The sequence below is a fragment of the Panthera uncia genome (assembly GCF_023721935.1).
Source record: "Panthera uncia isolate 11264 chromosome B3 unlocalized genomic scaffold, Puncia_PCG_1.0 HiC_scaffold_1, whole genome shotgun sequence".
NCBI lineage: Eukaryota > Metazoa > Chordata > Mammalia > Carnivora > Felidae > Panthera > Panthera uncia.
The window spans coordinates 31,321,514-31,344,998 of NW_026057582.1; the positions used below are offsets into that span (position 1 = coordinate 31,321,514).

The 23,485-nt window shown below is 39.1% G+C and overlaps 1 protein-coding gene and 1 pseudogene across 3 annotated transcripts in view; one reads left to right on the top strand and one right to left on the bottom strand.

The window, feature by feature from the left end:
* Positions 1-23,485, bottom strand: part of SLC39A9 (solute carrier family 39 member 9) — a 53,453-nt gene that overhangs the window by 4,060 nt on the left and 25,908 nt on the right. For all 3 annotated transcript variants that reach the window (XM_049612581.1, XM_049612580.1, XM_049612579.1), the window contains exons 3-6: positions 11,188-11,382; positions 4,143-4,211; positions 2,808-2,893; positions 2,192-2,326 (exon numbers count right to left, since the gene is read on the bottom strand). In XM_049612581.1, coding sequence (XP_049468538.1) covers positions 2,192-2,326; positions 2,808-2,893; positions 4,143-4,211; positions 11,188-11,382 — 485 coding nt within the window. The remainder of the gene's footprint in view (positions 1-2,191; positions 2,327-2,807; positions 2,894-4,142; positions 4,212-11,187; positions 11,383-23,485) is intronic.
* Positions 20,538-20,968, top strand: LOC125909404 (60S ribosomal protein L36a-like; annotated as a pseudogene).

Sequence of the window (23,485 nt, forward strand, 5' to 3'; positions counted from 1 at the left end):
AGAGGAGAAGAAGGAGAAGAACAATTAAAATTCAGAGTCAGGAAGAAGTTCCAATTAAAAAAACACTCTATTCACAACTGGTGCACTATGGGACACTGGGGACATCTTGAGATCAGAGCAATTTTGTGATTGATGAGAAGCTTCAAATAAGGGTTTAAGACTATTGATACTGTACACAATTGCTTCTTCAAGCAAACATCAAGTCTGGATGAACAGGTCTGGCACGTATTATTCTTACAATGGAATCAACGGCATTATTAATGCAGATATTAAATTTCGTACATTCACTCATTTATTCTACTAATAGTTAACAAACATCCCCTATACACCAGGCTCCAGGCCAGCTGTTGAGATACAGTGGTAATCAACATCGAGCACCTGCCCTCAGAGGCTAGAAACATCTTATAAGCTAATCTTGACACAATTAATTTCAACTTTTTCTATTAAAAAAGTGGACCCATGGACTACAACAATTAAAAATTTAAGAAAGGAGCACGCCATAATGTAACATGTAACCCCATGCCTCCAGAATTACACCTTTCTGTCTAAAGTTCTAAAGTCTTTGATCGATGATCAATGAAGTGATATATAGGGTAATACTTAAAAGGAACTATATACTGACTGAAAGAAGAAAAGCCTCTTCAAACGATCAGAGAGGGTTTTTATGACACCTCATTTGTTAGCAATTCAGATCAACAAACTTGATTAACATGAATTTAACCATGTTTTGACCACCTCGTTTCTCATATGTTCCTTTTAATATAGTTTTCTTGGGGGGTGCCTGGGTGGCTCAGTCGGTTGAGCGTCCGGCTTTGGCTCAGGTCATGATCTCGTGGTCGGTGAGTTCGAGCCCATGTCAGGCTCTGTGCCGACAGCTCCACAGCTGCTGTGGAGCCTGCTTCGGATTCTGTGTCTCCCTCTCTGTCTGCCCCTCCCCCACTCCTGCTCTCGCTCTCTGTCAACAATAAATAAACATTAAAAAAGAATTTAATAGGGGCGCCTGGGTGGCGCAGTCGGTTAAGCCTCCGACTTCAGCCAGGTCACGATCTCGCGGTCCGTGAGTTCGAGCCCCGCGTCGGGCTCTGGGCTGATGGCTCAGAGCCTGGAGCCTGTTTCCGATTCTGTGTCTCCCTCTCTCTCTGCCCCTCCCCCGTTCATGCTCTGTCTCTCTCTGTCCCAAAAATAAATAAAAAACATTGAAAAAAAAAAAATTAAAAAAAAAAAAAAAAAGAATTTAATATAAGTTTTGCGGTATCAGCTATGAACTGAGTGACACTCAGAAGAATCATGACCTTCAGAGAGAGCATGGGAAAGCAGTTCCATGAACGAGCCCTAAGTCAGTCTGGTGCTAAGATTCTCCTCCTGTCACCTGCCAGCTGACACTGAAATACAACAGGTCAATGAGACCCGCAGCCCCAGTGGACGGAACTGGAAGACAGGGAAAGGTCCAACTTGAACAGCAGGGGAAGAATACCCAGGCTCAGAACTGACAAGCGACAGACACGTTACTTCAAGTCTGACGTTATGTTCAGCGCAATGGTAACTGGATATTTAGTATGCGGTGATATGAGAATATAGACATCTCTGCTCATCCCCTATTCTCCTCAAAGCTGCCATTTGCTTGTCCCTCACTCTTCACGTGCCTGCTTAAACATTAAATACGTACCGTGGCTTATTATACATCTGTCAAATAAAATTAGTGGGTCTGGTTAGGCTTAAGTTACGTTATTTGAAAGATCACGTATATGTGCAAATGTTTTCGGAATTGAAGGGGAAGACATTTTCAAATTAAATGAACAGGAAGATGTAAATTTATGAAGGGAATGCCTTGGAATTGAGATGTTTACCTTGTACTGGTTTTTACTCGTAATTTCATTTTTATTTATCATTTTATTTTTGAGACAGAGAGCGAGCAGGGGAGGGGCAGAGAGAGGGGGAGAGAGAGAGAATCCCAAGCAGGCTCCGCATGGTTAGCGAGGAGCCTGACCTGGGGCTTGAACTCACTAACCGTGAGATCGTGACCTGAGCCGAAGTTGGATGCTCAACCAACTGAGGCACCCAGGAGCCCCAATTTCATTTTTAGTTTGAGAGAGTAACTTAACTGAGAAACTCAACATAAAAGACCATAGATTCTGGTAGATCACAAAAAAATTGGATATGTCTAGATAAACTAGAAATGAATAAGACGTACCTTACTTAGTCCTAAGTATGTCACCATGGCCATGACTGGTGCTGCAAGCGCAAACACCAGTAAATGTTTTCTGATTCGATTCCGTTCTAGGCCAGCGTGCATTAAGAAGGAAACCAGCCCAAAAGCAGCTGGTGCCTGGAAAAAAAAAATTAGTCCTAAATACTCTTAAAGTATGGATTGCTTCTATATTATGAAGTATATGTCATTGGACTGAATTCTCACCGAAAAAAAGAGGCATGGTACCAAGACTGAACTCTGCCTTTTAGGAACTAATGTTCTAAGCTAAGAAAATATCCTATGCGTGTGTGTGTGTGTGTGTGTGTGTGTGTGTTTTAGACAGTAGGAAGAGAGAAATAGTCAAGAAAAGAGTATAAAAAAACAAGAATATTTACCAACAAAAATTATTATAAAATACAGAAATCTGTAGAGAATTTAATAATTTGTGTATAGGACCATAAAAAAAAAATCCCTTCCATCTAGTCAACTGTCTCAAACGAAGGGCAATTATGAAAATAGCTAAAAATATTTCCCCATTCCAGGAAAATGTTAATGACCAAAGAGAAATTTTAATTGTGAATATATTCAATATCAAATCTTTCACTAGGATTCCCCTTACCTTATGTAGCATTATTGCCACAAACACAATCAATTGGACGCTAGTCTGGGAAGTAGAGGCTGCCGCTCCTAAGGCAACACCGTCGGCTAAATTTGGAAAAAACGAAACATAAAACATTATAAATACAACAACAACAGCATTTATACTAGTGTCCTAGTCTTATATGAGTTTTAGAGTCAGGTAGACCTGCATTTGATTCTGGGAAGGTTCTCTGACCTTTCTCAACCTTAGTCTTCTCATCTCTAAAATGGGTTCAGTGAAGTATGTGTTCTTTGGGTTTTCATGAGGGTTAAATGAGATAACATTTGTAAGCTGCTTAGCACCTGGCCCCAAATATTCAATGTATCAGCTGTTATTAGAAAAGTATGTTGCCAGAAAGTATATAAAGTATGTAAGTATATAAAGTATATATAAAGTATCATAAGGTATAATCCACTGATTAATCAAACTGTAATAACAGAAATAGCAAAGATTATAAAGAAAGCAACTCTGCATCTTGTAGATGAAAAAACACAACATAAGAACACTACAACTTTACAGAGATGATTTATACGTCAAAAGTAAACACTGGCTGGCTGGCTGGCTAAAGTTTTGTCAGATAGGCATGTTCTGTTAGAAAGGTCCAAGTAATAGCATGCCACATTTCACATGCCTTTGTCCTTCCCAGAATCCCACTACTGGGACTGGTCTTTGGTGATCATTCTAAGGCATGCCCAATTAGCAATGCTGAGCCTTCTGCATTCTACGGCCCACCTCTGCCTCAACTGGCACTTTAGGTATACACTGAGCAAGAGGGCTATTCAGTATAAAAGTGTCAAAACTCTTTTCCAGATGAGGTTCTAGGGCAGAGGTCAGCAAATTTTTTTCTTAAAGGGCCAACGAGGAAATATTTCAGGTTTTGCAAGCCATTTGCTCTCTTGCAGCACTCTGCCATTACTGTGCAAAGAGCCACAGGTAAGATGTAAACAAGTGGGCATGGTTGTGTTCCCAAAAAGACTATTTACAGGCACTAAACTTTATTTTTTTTATTTTTTTATTTTTTTGGATTTTATTTTATTTTTTTTTCAATACAGGCACTAAACTTTAAACTTCATGTAATTTTCAGGTGCCACAAAATATTTTCAACCATTAAACAATATAAAAACCATTCTTAGCTCGCAAAACCCTGACACTGAGTATGCCAGGGTTTATACTTGGGTTGGAGAACTTCATCACGAGACCCTCTCCCTGAAGGCCAGCCCAAGAGCTTTCATGGGGGTGGTCCCTGGGATGTAAACACTAAACTCCCCATGGTGCACCAGAAGAGAAAGGGCTCTCTTTGCAGTCCCGCCCTACCTGCAGCATGGACGACCAGACCCAGCGTGGTGGTGATTTTGGAATTGCTGGGCCTTGCTGTTTCTGGATCTGAAGTAAAAATAAGCGAGTCAGTCATTAAGCAATGTGAAACAGAAACTGTTAGAACACTGTCCTGGAGGTGGAAGAATTCTTTGAAAGCTCTTAAAGTAGATTGTTTTCCTCCTGTCTTTCCTCACGACTGGCTTCAAACACTTAGAAGTTTCTCCTGTCCTGAAAGAAGTGGGCAGGAGGGAACTCTTCATCTGCCCCAGCCTTCCCTGAACAGACAATACATAACCCCTAACTGCCTCAGCTGCCTTGCACCCCTGAGCGCTCCGGCTCTCCCTGGAAAGTACTCTGTGGCCTCTCCTCACTTCTCTCCAGACCAACTGAATTGTCACTGCCTACCTGCTCCTCTCCCCGGCCTCCTGAAACTTTAGCTTTATTCCAAGACCAAAATGTCTATCATGCTTGCCCTTCTCCACTTAATCGCCATCATCCTAACCTAAACTTTCATCAACTTGAACCTGACTTAGCAACAGGCTCCCAGCTGGTCTCCCCTAGCTCTCATTTCTCCCTCATCTGATTCATCTTACACATCCTTGTCGGAATGCTCATCTCTGAATCACCACCCTTCTGGCGTGCCAGTTAACTAGCTAAGAATCTGCTGCTTATCAAACTCAGTCCAAACTGCTCCATTCATAGGTTCTTAAGCTCTTTATTAACTGGTGTCATCTTATTTCTCACTATTCAGTCCAGTTAAACCAGCTTCCTTAACACCTTCTAACAAAACATTCTCATTCTCCCTTCCTCAAATCTCTCGTCTTTAATTCTTGGCATGTGCATAACTTCTCAGCTCCTCAGTCCAAAACATAGCCATTGTTCAAAGTCAATTCTAGGACTACTTCCCTTAAGAAAGAATTAAAGATCAATTCCAGCTCAAAAGGCTCCCCTTGCCTAGAAACCAAGAGCTCTAAGTGCACATACTACTTCAGTTTCTTCTATATCACCACCTGAGATACGCAAAACTGTTTTCACTCAGATAGGTCTGATGTCCCCAGACTGACTGTAAACTGCACAGAAGTGAATTTTCCACTTCTCTCCATTCCCTTTTCACATGACTTACAGAATGTCGCACAGCAATGGAAACCCAATAGCTGCTTAATAAATCCTTACTAGAGGGGCGCCTGGGTGGCGCAGTCGGTTAAGCGTCCGACTTCAGCCAGGTCACGATCTCGCGGTCCGTGAGTTCGAGCCCCGCGTCAGGCTCTGGACTGATGGCTCGGAGCCTGGAGCCTGTCTCCAATTCTGTGTCTCCCTCTCTCTCTGCCCCTCCCCCGTTCATGCTCTGTCTCTCTCTGTCCCAAAAATAAATAAAAAACGTTGAAAAAAAAAAATTTAAAATAAATCCTTACTAGAGAGGGAAGAAAAACATTTCTCTGTATGAATGTTACTGCTATAATAGGAAATATACCAGCAAGTCAATAATGTCCAAACAATGTAAAGTTAAAGATGAGGACATCAAAATGCCAGATGAAATGACAGATGGACATTGGCCAAATAAATTCCAAGGGATTTAATCTTCTGGGGGAACCCAGCACATAGGAAGAATGGTTTACAGTGGGAAAAAACACATACAAGTAAGGTAACATGTTATCTTTTTACTAAAAATAAAATTATCTTCTAATTAAAATACTACAAGGAAGGGAAGCTAAAGCCCCAGTTGGTCTGAGACAACAAATATTTCAATATCGCCCCAAAATGTGAAGAATATCATATTATACTGTGTGACAAGTTTGCTTTGACTTTTCTAGTTATAAATAGCATCTTAAATAAAAATTAGAGGCTTTACAATTAAAACGCAGTTTTTATAAATCTATAGGAAAAGACTGCTTTAGCATAAATTTAATAAATGAATTTTTACTGAGATTTAACAATAGATAAAACCCTGCAGATAATTGGTAAAACCAGATTACTAGATACATGAAAGCCAGCAAAAACAGTGACTTCAAAGATAAAACAGGAAGAAGAATAAAGGAACACATGCTATTTTTAATTCTTTGTATAGTATCATAGGGCACTAGTGGGCCTTTAAGTGCATTTAAAATCGAAACTGACAAGAATCGCAAAAATGTCACCGAGGCCACTGTGGGCAACTATGTAACGTAGATGGAATCAGATCCCATCCAACCAGAGGGTGTTTCTCATTTGCTATTTGGTAAAAAAGCACACAAATAAAAGCATTTACTTCTAAATCAACTTCCCAATACATATAAGACCATTAAAAAAAAGTGCATGGAAAAATACTGAAAAGAAACAGTAAATGCAAGATTAACAAATGAAACAAAAAATATCCTTGGACTAAAAAGGCTAAATTCAATTCCATGAATTTTGAAAAAAAACCTTTTATTTGGAAATAATTTCAAATCTTCAGAAAGTTTTGACATGTTAAAAAAAACACTCACACACTCCTTTCTCAGAATGACCTACTAACATTTTGCCCCATTTGCTTCATTATTTGTGTTCATGTTCTTTTTCTATCCATACTACACACACACACACACACACACACACACACACAACTTGTTTTCTGTACCATTTCAAAGTAAGTTGCATACATCGTAACTCTTTATCCCTAGATATTTCAAAGTATATTTCCTTAAGAGAAAGGACATTTTCTCATATAATCACAGCACAGTTATCAACTTCAGTAAATCTAATATTGATACTTTTTTCTAATCTCTCTTGCATATTCTAATTTGTTAGCTGTCCAGGAAGGTCTTTCAGAGCATTTTTCCCTCCCAGGAAGGATCCAGTCTGGGATCATATATGCACTTACTTGTTTCTCTGTAGTTCCCTTTAATCTGAACCATTTTCTCTGCCTTTGACTTTTGCGACATTGGTATCTTTGAAGAATACATGTCCCTTCCCTCAGCCTTTCTTGTTTTTTAACAGACTGATCCTTCCTTTTTGGGTTTGTCTGATGTGTCCTTAGATTATGCATTCTGAATACAGGCTGAATATGCACGCTGAATACTCTACAGATGCTGCCTCTCAGGATGTCACATCTAGACGCACAGAATGTACATCTGCTGCTTACTAGTGGAGTGAATTTTGGATTATATCCTGGACACTGTGAACGTTATCTTGTGGACACTCTGAATTCTATTATATTCTTCCAAAGAGTGTTGCTTTTGTGTTGTGCTTTAAGTAACTTGGTTTAGCTCAAACTGCAAAGTCTGTCTTCTGGGCAGCTGCTCAAATCCTGGTTTAGTTCTCTCATCTTTAGCTGAGTCTGCCCACAAAAGAATGGTTCAGGGCCTTGCCAGACTTGGGTAGAATTTATACATAAAATGTGGGGTTGTACCTTCCAGTGGCTGTAGTTACCCTGAACTCTGTCCTCTGGTTCCTTAGGCCTGAGAGACTGAGTTTTCTATCAGTTTTAGCTACCTCACTGGGCACTGATTGCTGCTTAAAAGCAGTAAAAATAGGAACTCACCCTGTTCCACGGGTTGACTCCCCTCCAGAATTTTCCTGCTTTGGGTCACTCTCCAGTGTCTTTAGGTAGTTTTTAAAAAATATATGCCCAAGAAAAAAAAAAAAAATATATATATATATATATATGCCCAGAGTTTATAATTATCTGTAAGGAGGCTGGTCTGATGGGAACTTATTTGCCCACATTGAAAACAGATGCCAGTGACATTAGTGTTAATCATCTGGTCAAGGTATTATTGGATTTCTTCGTTTAGTTACTTCTTTTTCCTTTGCAACTAATAAGCAAATCAAAATTCATCTCCTAGATGCAATATTCATTGGTGATTCTGGCCTGAGCCAGTTTTTACTATGAGGATTGCAAAAATGATTTTCTAATGCCAGCACCCTTTCCACATTTACAAGTTGGCCTTTAGCAACCTACTGTAAACAAGCATCTTCCCTTCTCCTTCTCTCTCTCTCATGTGGATGTGCTCACTGATCCTCATGTTTTCAATGGTTTATACTTCGTTACTATTCTTAATTATATTGGAGCTCAAATTGTCCTATATCTGGCCAGTGGGAGCCCTGGCTCTATATTCCGTGACAAATCTCCATTTTCTTCCTTCCTATTTTTTTTTATTTTTATTTTTTTATGAGCACTAGATGTTCCAAGCTCATTTTGTACTTACCCTGCCCCTGTCCTGGAATCAGCCATTTCTCTGAAGAGCCCTGGTATGCTCATTGCTAGTGAGGTGTCTTTACTTCTAGGCCCTCTCTGCAGACAGAGCTAAGACATACATACATGTATACATAAACACACACGTATATATGTACACATATACACACATATACACATATACATTTTAGAAATCATGAGTCCAATAGCTCCAATTCCAGTCCATCCCTACAGAGGTTCTTTCTGGCCTTCCCCCATTTCATATTTGTATGTCCCCTCTTCCACAGTGAGAACTCTGGTTCCACCAACATCAACACACTTACTCATTTGCTCAATCCTAGAATACACCTAAAATAGTTTCAGAATTGTTTTCACCTATGCCATTACAAAAAGCAAAGCCTAATAAAGAGTTCAGTAATTGTTTAATGCTTCTTCCCCCAACTCCATCCCAAACTAAAAATAGTCAAACATTACATTCATAAGTCACTTAAATTCGTTTGTTTTAAACCCCTTCAGTGTGATTGTTATTCATCCAAATTACAGTTCATCTGCTTTAGTTAGCTTCCCCTATCCTTGTTAATTTCATTTTATTTTTTGAATATAGGAAATATCAACATGTTTCCAAAAGTCAAAGCTATATTAAACAGGCCTGCCCAGGGAAGTGTCATGCCCTCCTGAAACTCTGCTACCCTATCCTACCCTGCACCCACTTCTTACACGTAACTAACCGTTGTCTAACTGGTCTTGTTTTATTCCCCCTTCTTTCTTACACAAAATGTAGTATATGATGGAAACTAATTTACATTTCAGCTTTTTTCCCCCCACCTAACAATATCTCCTAGAAACCTCTCCCTATCAATTCACAGAGATCGGATTCCTCACTCTCTTTCACAGTTACCTAGAACTCCATTATATGCACACATCACACTTCATTCAACCAATTTCCGTGACTGGACATTTAAGTGGTATTACAGTGGTAAATAATGTTGTACTAAATAATCTTGTGCATGTGTATTTTCATAGTGGAGCTATATTATCAGGAGCAATTCCTACAAATAGGACCTTGGGGTTGAAGGGTAAATACAAGTGCAGTTTTGTTACATATTGCCAAGCTCTCCTCTGCAGGGGCTGTACAATTTTGCATTCCCACAGCAATAGACGAGAGTGTGTTTCACCGGAACTCTGATAACAGAGTGTATTGTCAAGCTGTTGAAGTTTTGCCTGACAGGTAAGAAATGACATCTTGGCAGAGTTTTGATTTGCATTCTTAAGTGAAATTGAACATCTTTTCATATGTTTAAGGACCATTTTAATAACTTTTTATGAACTATCTGTTCATGTCTTTTGCCTGCTTTTCCACTGATTTTTTTGTAGGCCAAGGATTCTTAACCTGGGGCCCACATAGAAGAACACAGGTAGAATGTAGGGGATGCCTGTGACCTTAACGTGGAAACAACCCCGCATTTTAATTTTTACTAACCTCTAACTGAAATCTATTATTTCCTTTAATTGTGAACATAGACAATATGCTACAAGATCAGCACTACCTATATACTCTATTGCCAATAGTAATCAGATAATTTCATGTTATTTTACAGTTGTAAATATCTTCATATTCTTGCTTTCACTCATCACTATTTTAAATTTAAGGGCTTATAATGCCTCCACATTGCATGATTACAGTCTTCTTGTCTGTAGATGCTCATGTGGCAAAGCTGGGCAACTCTCCGGTGACTCTTCACCTACAGTCATTCAGGCAACTAAACAGCAAAAGTCATGGGATCTCTCACTGGGGACCAAGATATCTATGCTGCTCTCCAAACGTTCCTATCTGCAAAGTTCTCTGTCAGTGTATTTGAAAAGAGATATTTATAAATTCCTATATCACCAAACCCCAAGAGTTTGATGCAACTCTTCCAAATTTATTTTTGTCATGGATCAGAATTTTTTTTTATTTAATACAAACCATATCAAAGATGCTGACCTAGCCAAAGATGAATTCATTGATCTTAAGACAAAAAAGTTACTTGGCTGGCTTTTTGGTGGAGCATGTGATTCTTGATCTTGGGGACGTGAGTTCAAGCTCCATGCTAGGGGTAGAGTTTACTTTAAAAAATAAATTAAAAAATTATTTTAAAAATTTCTTTAAAAAGTTACTGTATCTGGAGTTAAATTTAAAGTCTTAGAGAACTGTAGTTGAGAGAAGTTTAGCTTTCTTTGGAAAGCAAGCTATGAATGTGTTTAAGTATATCTGTAAGAAAATATCTTTGTGAATCAGGGTTCTCTATACTAGTAACCATTAAAACAGAAAACCAAATCAACTGAATGTTCAACATGACACTCTGTTGCCTTGTTAAAGCCCATCTCACAATTTAAGATTTTTAGCGAGCTAAGCAACAAAAGCTGTCATGCTGATGTCCTAAAAAATAAAATTTAACTCCACCTTGCATATGATTTAAGTATATCTTGTTAATTAATGCATCAATAAAGAAGATACACATTACTATATCATGCATTTGTTTTTAACGTTTTAGAACTATATTTCAATATAACTGGGCTTTCTCTGAAATTCTATGCATTATGCTTTACACATTTAAAAGGTCCACAGGCTTCAGAATGCCTAAGGGCTCCACGGCACAAAAAAAGTTAAGAATTTCTGTGCTAGACTCTCAATGAGACAGTTTTAAGATTAATAACCCACTGAGCACTCCCTTGTGCCATGTCACAACTCACTAGCTCCCCCAACTGAATAAAATGTTCACCAGAACCCAAGAAAGACAAGAGTTTTCAGCACTAAATAAGCCCATTGGTACATACTGAATTGTTTAATCATCTGTGACTTTCTAAACTGCAAATTTATTGCACTGCCCATAAAGCGTTGTGGCCACTTACCATCAGTAGAATGCACATGGGAGCTGCCAATCTGGTCTACGAGCAACATGAAAACGAAGCCCAGAACGAGGGAAACGCCAATGTAGGCATGCAGCTGTGTATGGTCATGGCTGTGCTCATGTTCATGGACAACTGGTATTTCTGCTTTGTCTGATGCAATAACATTCTGTGTCTCACTCGCTTGGTGGTGCTTACCTAGAGTAGAATGAACCATAAAGAGAAAAGGTTGTCCCCCTTGAAACATTTTCACATAGAAGCTTCCATTCCTCTGCATTTCAAGCCCTACTTACTTTACTGCAAAGACATCTACTTCCTGTATCGTAATCCAGCCAATCATAAACTCCTTTTGGCATGTAGACCTTTTAACTGCCCATTATTCTCGAAACCTAGGAAGTGGAAGCAAATCACCAAGCAAGAAAGCAGTCATATTCCCAAGTGATATTGTCCTCTTTCCTGGCTGAGAAATTCCTGCCAATATCATCAGAAACTACAGTGAGTTTTACTCTGATGAAAACAGGTGAATGAAGAGCAGTAATAACGAAAATAATTTTAACCAAGTGGATCTGGTTTCACACCTAGGTTGATCTAGAAATTGCAAATGAAGAGTAAACTGAGTATAAACATTGTGTAAGTTTTATGAAAATATATTTATAAGATATAAATATAATATTTTCTAAAATATAAAATAATATATTCATAAAAAAATATCAGGAGGCAATCACTAACTAGAAACCAAAAGGGCAGAGCAGTTTACGAGGCACATCCTTCAGTCTAAATTCAGTTCTAGAAATACAACTGCTGAGATACTCCATATTACAGGAAGTGGCACTTGGACAGGTAATACTTCCTAGTTTATATTCAAATATGACACTCAAAGCGTAAATGCTTCAAGGCCAGAATCCTGATCTTTGCTGTGTTTCATGTTAACACATTAGACATTCTTCATTCATACTTGGATTAAGCATTTTTACCTTTGATCAAAGAAATTACTCGTAATTTTTAGATCCTTGTAATATTTTAGATTCTGCCTTCTTTTTTAAAGTTTATCTATTTGAAAGACAGCGAGTGCGTGAGTGCGCACATGAGTGGCGGAGGGGAAGAGAGACAGGGAGAGAGAGAGAATCCCAAGCAGGCTCGGCACTGTAAACGCAGAGCCTGATGTGGGGCTTGAACTCACAAACCATGAGATCATGATTTGAGTCAAAGTTGGATGCTTAACCGACTGAGCCACCCCTGTGTCCCTGCCTTAATTCTTTATTTAGAAAAAAAAAATTTTTTTTTAATGTTTTTATTTATTTTTGAGACAGAGACACAACATGAACACGGGAGGGGCAGAGAGACAGGGAGACACAGAATCCGAAGCAGGCTCCAGGATCTGAGCTGTCAGCACAGAGCCCGACGCGGGGCTCGAACTCACAGACTGTGAGATCACGACCCAAGCTGAAGTTGGACGCCCAACTGACTGAGCCACCCATGCCTATCCCTGCCTTAATTCTTTAAAAGATATTTTTGAGGGGCACAAAGCACATGCTATCTTAAGATTAAAAACAAAAACAAAAAAACCCACCTACATATCCATCTAATTCCTGAAGGATTTTTTTTTTTTTTGGTTTTCATAGCTGTTTTCTTTGTTTAACCTTTTAAAAAATGTGATAAAATATACGTAATGTAAAATTTACTTACCATTTTAACCGTTTTTTAACGTTTATTTTGAGAGAGCGTGAGTGTGGGGGAGGGGCAGAGAGACACAGAGGGAGAGAGAGAATCTCAAGCAGGCTCCTTGCTGTCTGCACAGGGCCCAAGGCAGGGCTCGACCCCTTGAACCGTGAGATCATGACTTGAGCCAAAATCCAGGGTAGGACACTTAACTGCTTGAGCCACCCAGGTGCCCCTTAACCATTTTTAAGCCATTTGCAGCATTAAGTACATTCACACTGCTCTGCAACCATCACAATCATCTATCTCCAGAAATTTTCATCATCCCACAGTAATTTTTTAAGCTGGAGATTTTTTTCTAACACTGATTTTGCCCACTTGTTTTAAATTAAACGTCTAAATCTCTCTAAAAAATAAAAATAAAAAAAATCTCTCTAAAAAGCAACAACAACAACTTTACTGAGATATAATTTACATACAATAAGACACATGGGTTTTCGCAAGTGCCAAAACTCTAGTAACTACCACCAGGACAAGATACCAAATATTTAAAAATCCCAGGAAAGTTCTCTTATGCTACTCTGAAGTCAGTATATCACTCCTGGTCCCAAGCAAGCACTGATACGCTTTTGTCCCCAGAGGTTTTTTGTTGTTTTTTTTTTTCCACCTATTCTAGGATTTCGTACACATGCAACCATACAAGATGTACTCTTTTGGGTAAGGATTCTTTTGCTTAGCATGATGTTTTGAGATTTACCTATGCTTTGCATGTATCACATGCGATTTGTTTACCCATATACCTATTGACGGACATTTGGGTTATTTCCAATTTTGGTCTACTATAAATGAAGCTGCTATAAGCATTCAGGTACCAGTCTTTCTGTGGATACACGTTTTCTTTTCCCTTGGGTACATACACAGGCTTGGAATTGATGGGTTGTGTGTAGGTTTAACTATGAAAAACTGTCCGTTTTCCAGTTTCCAGTGGCTGTACCATCTTCCATGCCCAACAGCAGTGTAGGAGTGTTAGGTGCTCTGTGCCACTGGCAACATTTGCTATTGTGAGGCTTTAAAACTTCAACCATTTTTGGGGCGCCTGGGTGGCGCAGTCGGTTAAGCGTCCGACTTCAGCCAGGTCACGATCTCGCGGTCCGTGAGTTCGAGCCCCGCGTCAGGCTCTGGGCTGATGGCTCGGAGCCTGGAGCCTGTTTCCGATTCTGTGTCTCCCTCTCTCTCTGCCCCTCCCCCGTTCATGCTCTGTCTCTCTCTGTCCCAAAAATAAATAAAAAACGTTGAAAAAAAAAATTAAAAAAAAAAAAAAAAAAAAAAACTTCAACCATTTTTACGTACATGATCATGTCATCGTCACAAAGTTTTGCTTCTTTCCAATCTTTATGCCTTTTCTTTCTTTCCCTGGCCTTACTGTGGGCTAGGATCTGGCTAGAAGCCCCAAATACGATGTTAAATAATGGCTGGGAGGACACGGCCTTGCTTTGTTCTAAACCTTAGGTGTCTTAGCCGTAGGATTTTCAAATATGCCCTTTCTCACTAAGGAAATCCTTTCCTAGTCTGCTGTGATTTTTTTTTTTTTCACGAAGGAGAGTTTAATTTTGACGGGGCGCCTGGGTGGCTCAGTCGGTTAGGCGTCCGACTTCAGCTCAGGTCATGATCTCGCAGTCCGTGAGTTCGAGCCCTGCATCGGGCTCTGTGCTGACCGCTCAGAGCCTGGAGCCTGCTTCCAATTCTGTGTCTCCCTCTCTCTCTGACCCTCCCCCATTCATGCTCTGTCTCGGTCTCAAAAATAAATAAACGTTAATTTTGTCAAAGGCTTTTCTGTACCTGTTAAGGATGATCAAATGGTTTTTCTACTTTATTTTGTTAATATAATAATTGAAACCGGTTTCTGGATATTACTCTAAACCCTGATTTGCATTCTTGGGATAAACTCCACCTGGTTAAGATGTGTTATCCTTTTTGTATATTGCTGGATTCAGTTTACTACCATTTGGTAAAAGACTATTGCGTGTACATGCATGAGGGATACATTCATGAGTGATTGTTGTCCTGTAATATCTCTGAATCACACTGGTCGTGTCATCTTCAAAAATGAGATGGAATGTTCTTCCAAGACACGGAAAAGTTCTACTTCGGCCAATACATTTCCATTTTATTGATTTAAACAAGGTCTTTGACTATCAATTGTTATTCTGATGTTAAGTCGTATTTTTAAATGACTAAGTTGAGGTTTATGATGGTTTTTAGACTTTTAAGACCATGACCCATAGTAAAAAATAAATTTTTTTTTATTAAAAAAAAAAATTTTTTTTTAACGTTTATTTATTTTTGAGACAGAGAGAGACACAGCATGAACGGGGGAGGGGCAGAGAGAGAGGGAGACACAGAATCCAAAGCAGGCTCCAGGCTCTGAGCCATCAGCCCAGAGCCCGACGCAGGGCTCGAACTCGCAGACCGCGAGATCGTGACCTGAGCTGAAGTCGGACGCTTAACCAACTGAGCCACCCAGGCGCCCCAAAAATAAATTTTATTTATATGAAAAACTAACTACAAAGTTTCACAAAACAGCGAAGCTTCAACTGGTTAACAATGCACTCTTCCATTTCTTTGTCTTTCCCTCCCTCTTTCTTTGTCCCTCCACCAGGTTTTTATTTTATTTTTAAATTTATTTCTTTTGAGAGAGAGAGAATGAGCAGGGGAGGGGCAGAAAGAGATGTGGGCAGAGGATCCAAAGTGGGCTCTGTGCTGACAGCAGTGAGCCTGATGCGGGTCTCAAACTCACGAACCGAACCGTGAGATCATGACCCGAGCAGAAGTCAGATGTTTAACCCACTGAGTTACCCAGGTGCCCCCAGGCTCTTTTTAAATCCTGGTTACAAGTCCAACTCGCTGAATGTATTTGAAGACTCACTTAGTTGCTACTTTTAGTTTGAAAGCACTACTGGAGGTGGAGACACTCAGGGGAGAAATGGATGATTTTGGAATAAGGAGCATTTTCTAGAAATCAGAAGCCTGGGCTGCAGTGGTCAACTAAAGAGAGCTGAACGTCAAACAGGCCTAGGAGAAAAAGGTGGGCAGGCTGTGTAAGAACCACTCAGTTCCTTACACAAACAAACTTGTTAGCAGTAAGGGTTTTAAGCCAAAGAAGTGACTGAAAATTCAGAGAGGAAAAATAATTAAGTTTGAGAAGCAGTCTAAGACTCTTGAATTAGTAATGGTGGACAATTAAAATGCAGCCTCATGGTACCATGACTGTATTAAGTTTGTGAAAATCACTGAGCCATACACTGCCCATATGTGTATAACATACTTTTTTGTAAGCGATATTTCAATAAAAATGAAAAAATTCAAAATGCAGTACTCTGAGGCCAATACTGAGATGGTTGCCCTCATCATTTTTCAAGTAGGTCTTCTTTGCAAGCTGAGAGACTAGTTTTGCATGGCCTCGAGAATATGAACTAAATCATCTTAAAAAAAAAAAAAGCTACGTAGCGACAATTTACAATACTATCTAGAAAGATGCTACTGGCGAGGATCTGAATGATTACACTTTCATAAGGTGCCCACTTAACACCTAACTGGGCTCTCCTCTCTGCCTCTGCCTGTACTCTGCACACATTAGTGAATCCAGGGGCTCTCCATTCTGCCTCTCTTGGATAATCCCTTGTCTTTGGAGACTCAGCTCATCATCTCCTCCTCCTTGAGATTTTATGTCCTCTTCTCTTCATTCATACATAGCACACTAGGCATCTCTCTACCACAGGTCCTACCTCACGATACCAGAATTCAGACATCAGCAAACTATAGTACAGGGCTGGTGCCTATTTTTGTAAATACAAATCGCACTGGAACATAGCCAGGCTCATCTGTTCACAGATTATCTATGGCTGTTTTCATGCTATGACACCAGGGTTAAGTAACTGCAACAGAAATCATGTGGCCCACAAAGCCTGAAATATTTATTAGTTGGCCCTTTACAGAAAAAGTAAGCTAACCCTTGCTGTCATTGATTGTTATTCATTTTCTATTGGCTGTGAATTCTTGAAGGCTGGGGCTATATCTTAGATCTCTGAACTGCTAAAAATCAATAGAAGGCCAAAAATCTAGCAAATACTCAACAAACAAGTGCTGAAGGCAAAAAATGGCCTTCAATTCTATATTTTTTTAATGTGGCATTTCATTTCAAAAGTTATGGCAATTAGGGGAGCCTGGGTGGCTTAGTCGGTTGAGCATCCGGCTTCAGCTCAGGTCATGATCTCACAGTCTGTGAGTTCGAGCCCCGTGTCAGGCTCTGTGCTCACAGCTCAGAGCCAGGAGCCTGCTTCGGATTCTGTGTCTCCCTCTCGCTGACCCTCCCCCACTCATGCTCTGTCTCTCTCTGTCTCAGAAATAAATAAACATTAAACAAAAAATTAAAAAAAAACAAAAGTTATGGCAATTAATAACTTCTTAGATAAAAAGATTGAAAATTTTTTTTTAAGATCTATTCATTTTTTTTGAGAGACAAAGAAAGAGCACAAGCAGGGGAGGGGCAGAGAGGAAAACACAGAATCCGAAGCAGGCTCCAGGCTCTGAGCTGTCAACACAGAGCCCGACCCAGGGTTCGAATTCATGGATCACAAGATCATGACCTGAGCCAAAGTCAGCCACTTAACCGACTAAACCACCCAGGCGCTCCTAGATAAAAATATTTTTTAATGGAAATAAAATATAATCTTCTAGTCTGAAGATAATTATGCACGTGTCTTTATAAATCCAGCTGTAATAGGTTAAGAGATAAATACACTAAATTAGGTTACAGGTTGTGCCAAGAGTTTGGGTATAGTCATACTATTTTTTTTTGTGAACAGTTGCATAATAATTTTTAAAGGCAATTACTTTTGGGGTGTCCATAGCCCTGAAATGTCAAGCCTAATTACAACGTTCAAAGGATAGCCAACATCATTTTATTTTATGAGGTATAACTATATCAGAATTTTAAAACTTAGGTGAGTATAAGACCCTTCATTATCTTATTCCAACAATGTTTTTAAAAAAATGAAATATAATTAACATACAATGTTATATTAACTTAGTGCTCACCATGGTAAGACAGTTACCATCTGTCAATGTTATTACAATATTATTGACTAAATTCCCTATGCCATACTTTTCATCCCTGTGACTTATTTTATGACTGGAAACTTGTACCTCTAAATCCCCTTTACCTATTTCACCCATCACCCCAGTCACTTTCCGGCTGGCAACTACTAGTTTGTTCTTTGCATTTAAGAGTCTGTTTGGGTTCTTTCGGGGGTTGGGCGGGGGGGAGGGGGCAGCACCTGGGTGGCTTAGTTGGTTGAGCATTTGACTCAAGTTCAGCTTAGGTCACGATCCCAGAGTCATGGGATTGAGTCCCACCATCAGGCTCTGTGCTGAGTGTGGAGTGTGCTTAAGATTCTCTCTCCCTCTTTCCCTCTTCTCTGCTTGCACTCTCTAAAAATAAGAAGTTTTTTTTTTTGGTTTGTTTTTTAGATTCTACATATAAATGAAATCATATTGTATTGTCTTTCTGTCTGATATAGTTCACTTAGTAGAATACCCTCCAGATCCATCCACATTGTTGCAAATGGCAAAATCTTATTCTTTTGTATGGCTGAGTAATATTCCATCACACACACACACACACACACACACACACACACACACAATCTTTTTTATCCATTCATCTATCAATAGACACTTGGGTTGTTTCCATATCTTGGCTATTGTAAATAATGCTGCAATAACCATAAGGGTGCATGTATCTTTTTGATTTAGTTTTCTTTAGGTCAATACCCAGTAGTGGAATTACTAGATCATATAGTATTCCTATTTTTAATTTTTCAAGTAACCTCCATACTGTTTTCCACAGTGGCTGCACCAATTTACATTCCTACCAACAGTATACGAGGGCTCCTTTTTCTCCACATCCTCACCAACATTGTCTTTTGATTATCTTTTTGATTCTAGCCATTTTGACAAGTGTAAGGTGCCAACAATGCTTTCTTAAAATAATTTTGGAACTTTTCTTTTGTTACTGCTTAAGAGTCAAGTTTATGAATCCTAATAAAACTGTCTTTATAGTTATCACCTGTTTTTGATATAAAATAGCAGTGAATAAATTGATCAGCTATCTTATTGTGCAGATTGGCATTGAATACATTTTGTATTTCCCCAAACCAAAACAACTTTCAAGGAAAATCTTGCTGCCGCTGATGATACTCATCTAAACATGCCACACACTCTGGAAGTAAATTAGAGAAAGATTTCCAACATTTTTTGAGCAATCACTTTTATAAGCACCTAATTTCATGGTTATAATTTTGAAGGGGTTATTACTTATTTTGATGTAAAAATTTAGCAAATAAGTAAAATATCAGCAACATATAGTAAATATTGCTTGAAATAAATGTGCTATTGATTGAGCTTCTCATAAAAGATCTGAATGCTTATCATTCACGTGGAATTTAGCTTTATATAAAAACATGAAATACTTATTGGAATATATACAATGGTAGGCATTATTGGTTTTATTTGCAAACATTAACCAAAAAACAACCTTTTTCATAAACCCTTTTCAAAGTGAATGATAATCACCTTATTGGTACATACACAAATTAGTAATGGAATCCAGATACTGAATATCAATACACTCATTCTTCCTTCTACTCTGGACATGAAACTGAACCTAACAAAAACTGGGATCTCAAAATAGTTTAATTTTAACTTAATTAAAATATATTAAGTTGTATCTATATGTTATTCATGAATGAGCTTTCAGGTTAGTATGTCTGATTACTCAGGACACTGGCTGGTAATTGATTAAGCCTGAGACTTGTTCCACATCATACTCCTTGCTGCAAAGTACGCAAACCAATGGTGTTATCCCTGCATGTTGCACATCAGACACATATTTCTCATGCCACTAAGAAAGTGTTCTGCAAATCATTATGGGCTTCTTCCTCTAGATATTTATATAGGAATCTTTCCAGTAAGTTCCATCTGCATGATTTGTAGCCTGTAGCCGTCCTTTGTCACAGACATTCATTGCATTAAAGGTAACAGAATCAATTCACCCTTTAAGGAGATTCGTTGAAGCTCCTTCTTCAGATTAATATGTACTTCTACAAAAGAAACAAATTTTCAGGTAATCTGGCTTTTTTTTTTTTTTTGAAGTGATCTCCAGTTTTCATTTTGGCCTTTGTTGTTTTTAATTTCCTAACATTTACTCATGCCTTGCAATATTTATAGATCTCTATTATATAGTTTTTTATTTCTGGCAAAGACAAATAGTTATTACACCTGATGTGTTTTCAGTAATAAGGGCAGAATAGCTTCTGCTTATTGGTGACATGTTCTGTTTCTCATGTAAAAGAGAAAACTTGATCACAATCAAATGTATAAAGCTGACGCTTTAAAGGGATGTTAGTTAACGTATCTTTGGTCAAAATATTACTGTGCTTTTAAAAGGAAAAAAATCTCTTTTTATAAGAACTCTTCAGCAGATAAACGCTGCAATGGTGATTTTAAATTCCTCGCGACGTACCCCATGTAGCACAGCATCATCATTAAGAGGGTAGGCCTAAAAAAAAAAAAAAAAAAAAAAAAAAAAGAGGGTAGGCCTAATTTTTTCCCGTGCTGATAGTGCTCTTGCAAACATGGTGAACATTCCCAAAACACGCTGGACTTGCTGCAAGAGGTGCGGCAGGCACTAACCCCACAGAGTGACACAGTACAAGAAAGGCAAAGGTTCTCTTTACTCCCAGGGCAAGTGGCCAAGTGGCATGATGACAGGAAGCAGAGCGGCTATGGTGGGCAGACTAAGCCGAATTTCTGGAAAAAGGGTAAAAGTACAAAGAAGCTTGTGCAGAGGCTTGGATGTGTTGAGTCCAACTGCAGATCTAAGAAAATGCTGGCTGTTAAGAGGGGCAAGCATTCCGAACTGGGAGGCGATTCCAAGAGAAAGGGCCACGTGGTCCAGTTCTAAGCTTCATATTTTGTTATATTATGAAGAGAATCAAATCATGAGGTTACATTCGCTTCATTTGGTTGCAATTAGCCTTTTAAGAGGAAAGTAAACTAGTGCCATCAGTTAAATTCTCCCTGTGGGGAAATTTATGCTAAAAAAAAAAGTGTAGGGTTCAGAGTAAAGACTGTGTTCAAATCCTGATCCTGACACTTACTGGCTGAGTACCTTGGACAAGTCGTTCAATTCCCTTGTGGCTTAATGTCCTCGTTTGCAAAACAGTATCTGTCTCAGAGGGTTGTTGTGATAATTAGACAATATATCTGAAGAGCTTCACATTAACACCTGGCATATGCTAAGTGCTCAGTAAATATCCAGGAACATAGGTATATATCAAATGGAATTTGGGAGATTCATTTTTAAACATCTTATGTTACATAGTTGACCTGAATATTGGTCAGAAACAATAGTGAGTAATAAAACAATGTGGGGGGCAGGGAGGGAGAAAAAGTAGAGATCAGACACTTTAGCAGAAAGACTAAGAAGTAGAAGAGACAGATACCAGTCCACAATCATCCATGTTTCAGAATCCTGAGGATAAAGTTTAAGAGTTTTAAAGAGACAGAACAAGAGTTAATTAAATATAACAGATTTACCTTCCTTTTATTTAAACGTAGAGCAAAATGACAAAACCATAAGATGATTGTATTTCTCTAAAAAATCTGATATGTGGCATTCACTGACAAATTAGTAAAATAATCTACATTGAGCCATTTCTGGTAACAGTTCCGATGACTATCCTAACAGTTATGAATAATGTATCAGGTTTATATTTAGGTTTTTGACCCCATAGCCTGCCTTCCTCAATGTACCAATTCTCATGTTCCAAAAAATTACGGTGGCTTCAAATCTAGCCCCACAGTAAGCAAGCACTGAAGTCCTCCATAAACCATCTTCTTAAAACTTGTTTCTGTAGAAAGACAGTCTTCTCATACGAATGCTGATCTAATTCCAGTGATTTTAGAGCTATAATTATAGAAAAATATGTGAGAGATTCCTTTTTACATTAATTAGTATTTAATAATGCTTATTAAAGTACCCTGGCACTTGGTTAACACAGTACACTGAGCTCTGAAAAAATATCTGTTAATTATCATAATTATAAGGTCCACAGAAGAACTAAACTATAGGCTGTGGTAAACATGTACACAAACTCCTTTCTTGAAGTTGGGAGAAAAGTTGATTTGATCTACAAAAAGAAAAAGAGGAAAAGGGTGGGGGAAGAAAATGATAAAGTAGCAGAAAATAAAGCAATGTGAGCAAGCTCACCAGAGTGCAGAGACATGTGGGAAATTTGGAGATTAAAAGTTTGAAGTTAGTATGATGGTTAAGCTACTTCAAGAAATGTTCACAGAATCGGGTATTAATATTTTACTTTTTAAAAAGAATGATGGGGGTGGCACCTGGGTGATTCAGTCGGTTAAGCGTCTGACTTCGGCTCAGGTCATGATCTCACACTTCGTGAGTTCGAGTCCCGCATTGGGCTCTGGGCTGACACCTCGGAGCCTGGGGCCTGCCTGCTTGGGGATTCTGTGCCTCCTTCTCTCTCTGCCCCTCCCCCACTCATGCTCTGTCTCTGTCTCATAAATACACTAAAATAAAAATTTTTAAAAAATGACAGGGACTTCTGGAGCTGGCTAAGACGGAGTAAACCTATTATAGCCTCAGTTACACAATGATTACTACAAAAATGGAACAAAACACACAAAGAACAACTACCTAAGGACTAACAAATGTAAACAATAGCAAGAGGAGAGAGGGCAGCAAAAACTTCAAAAGAAACCTTGTCTTTCTGGCCAGAGGACCAGGGAAAGGGGCTGCTGAGAGGTGTTGGTACGGAGGGAAACCACCCCTCGTTTTTCTTTCCCAGCCCTACCTTGAAGGTGGTCCCAGTTGCAGAACGGCATGGCAGCAAGCCAGGTAGTTACAAGCCCCAGAAAAACCACATCTTTCTGGCAGGAGTGGTCTGAAGAGCATGGGGGGGGGGGGGGTGGCGGGAGATTTGGCTATTCTGTTCTCTCTTTTCTCCTGCCACTTTGGCCTGAAGGTGTCCCAAGTTACACAGAAGTGTGCAGTGACAGCAGAGGCAGCTAAAACTCCTAGAAAAACTCCATCTTTCTGGCCAGAGAATGAAGTAAATGGGCCCCTGGAAGCCAGGGAGTGTGAGAGGAATCCGGGAGAGGAAAGAGCTAAGAAGGGTTCCCTTCACAGTGTGTATAAAGGCACAAGTCCCAGACTCACCCCTGAGCTCTGCAGGGATGGGACATACCCAAAGCAGCATTACAAAGGCTTTGAAAACTGAACTAAAATTAAAACCATCACCCAAAAAGGCACCACTGGTTTCACAGTCTGAAACCAACCAGGCTAAGTGACTGCTAAAACAAAAGAATTACATATTCTCTAGAGGATTTTGAAAGGACTCAAAGTCCCAAAATATATTATTAAAAATGTCTAGAATACAACCCAAACTTGTTTGACATACAAAGAAACAGAAAAATTTCACCAATTATGAAGGGAAAAAACAATCAACCCAACTCCAAGACAACTCAGATACTGGAATACTCAAGACTTTAAAGCAGC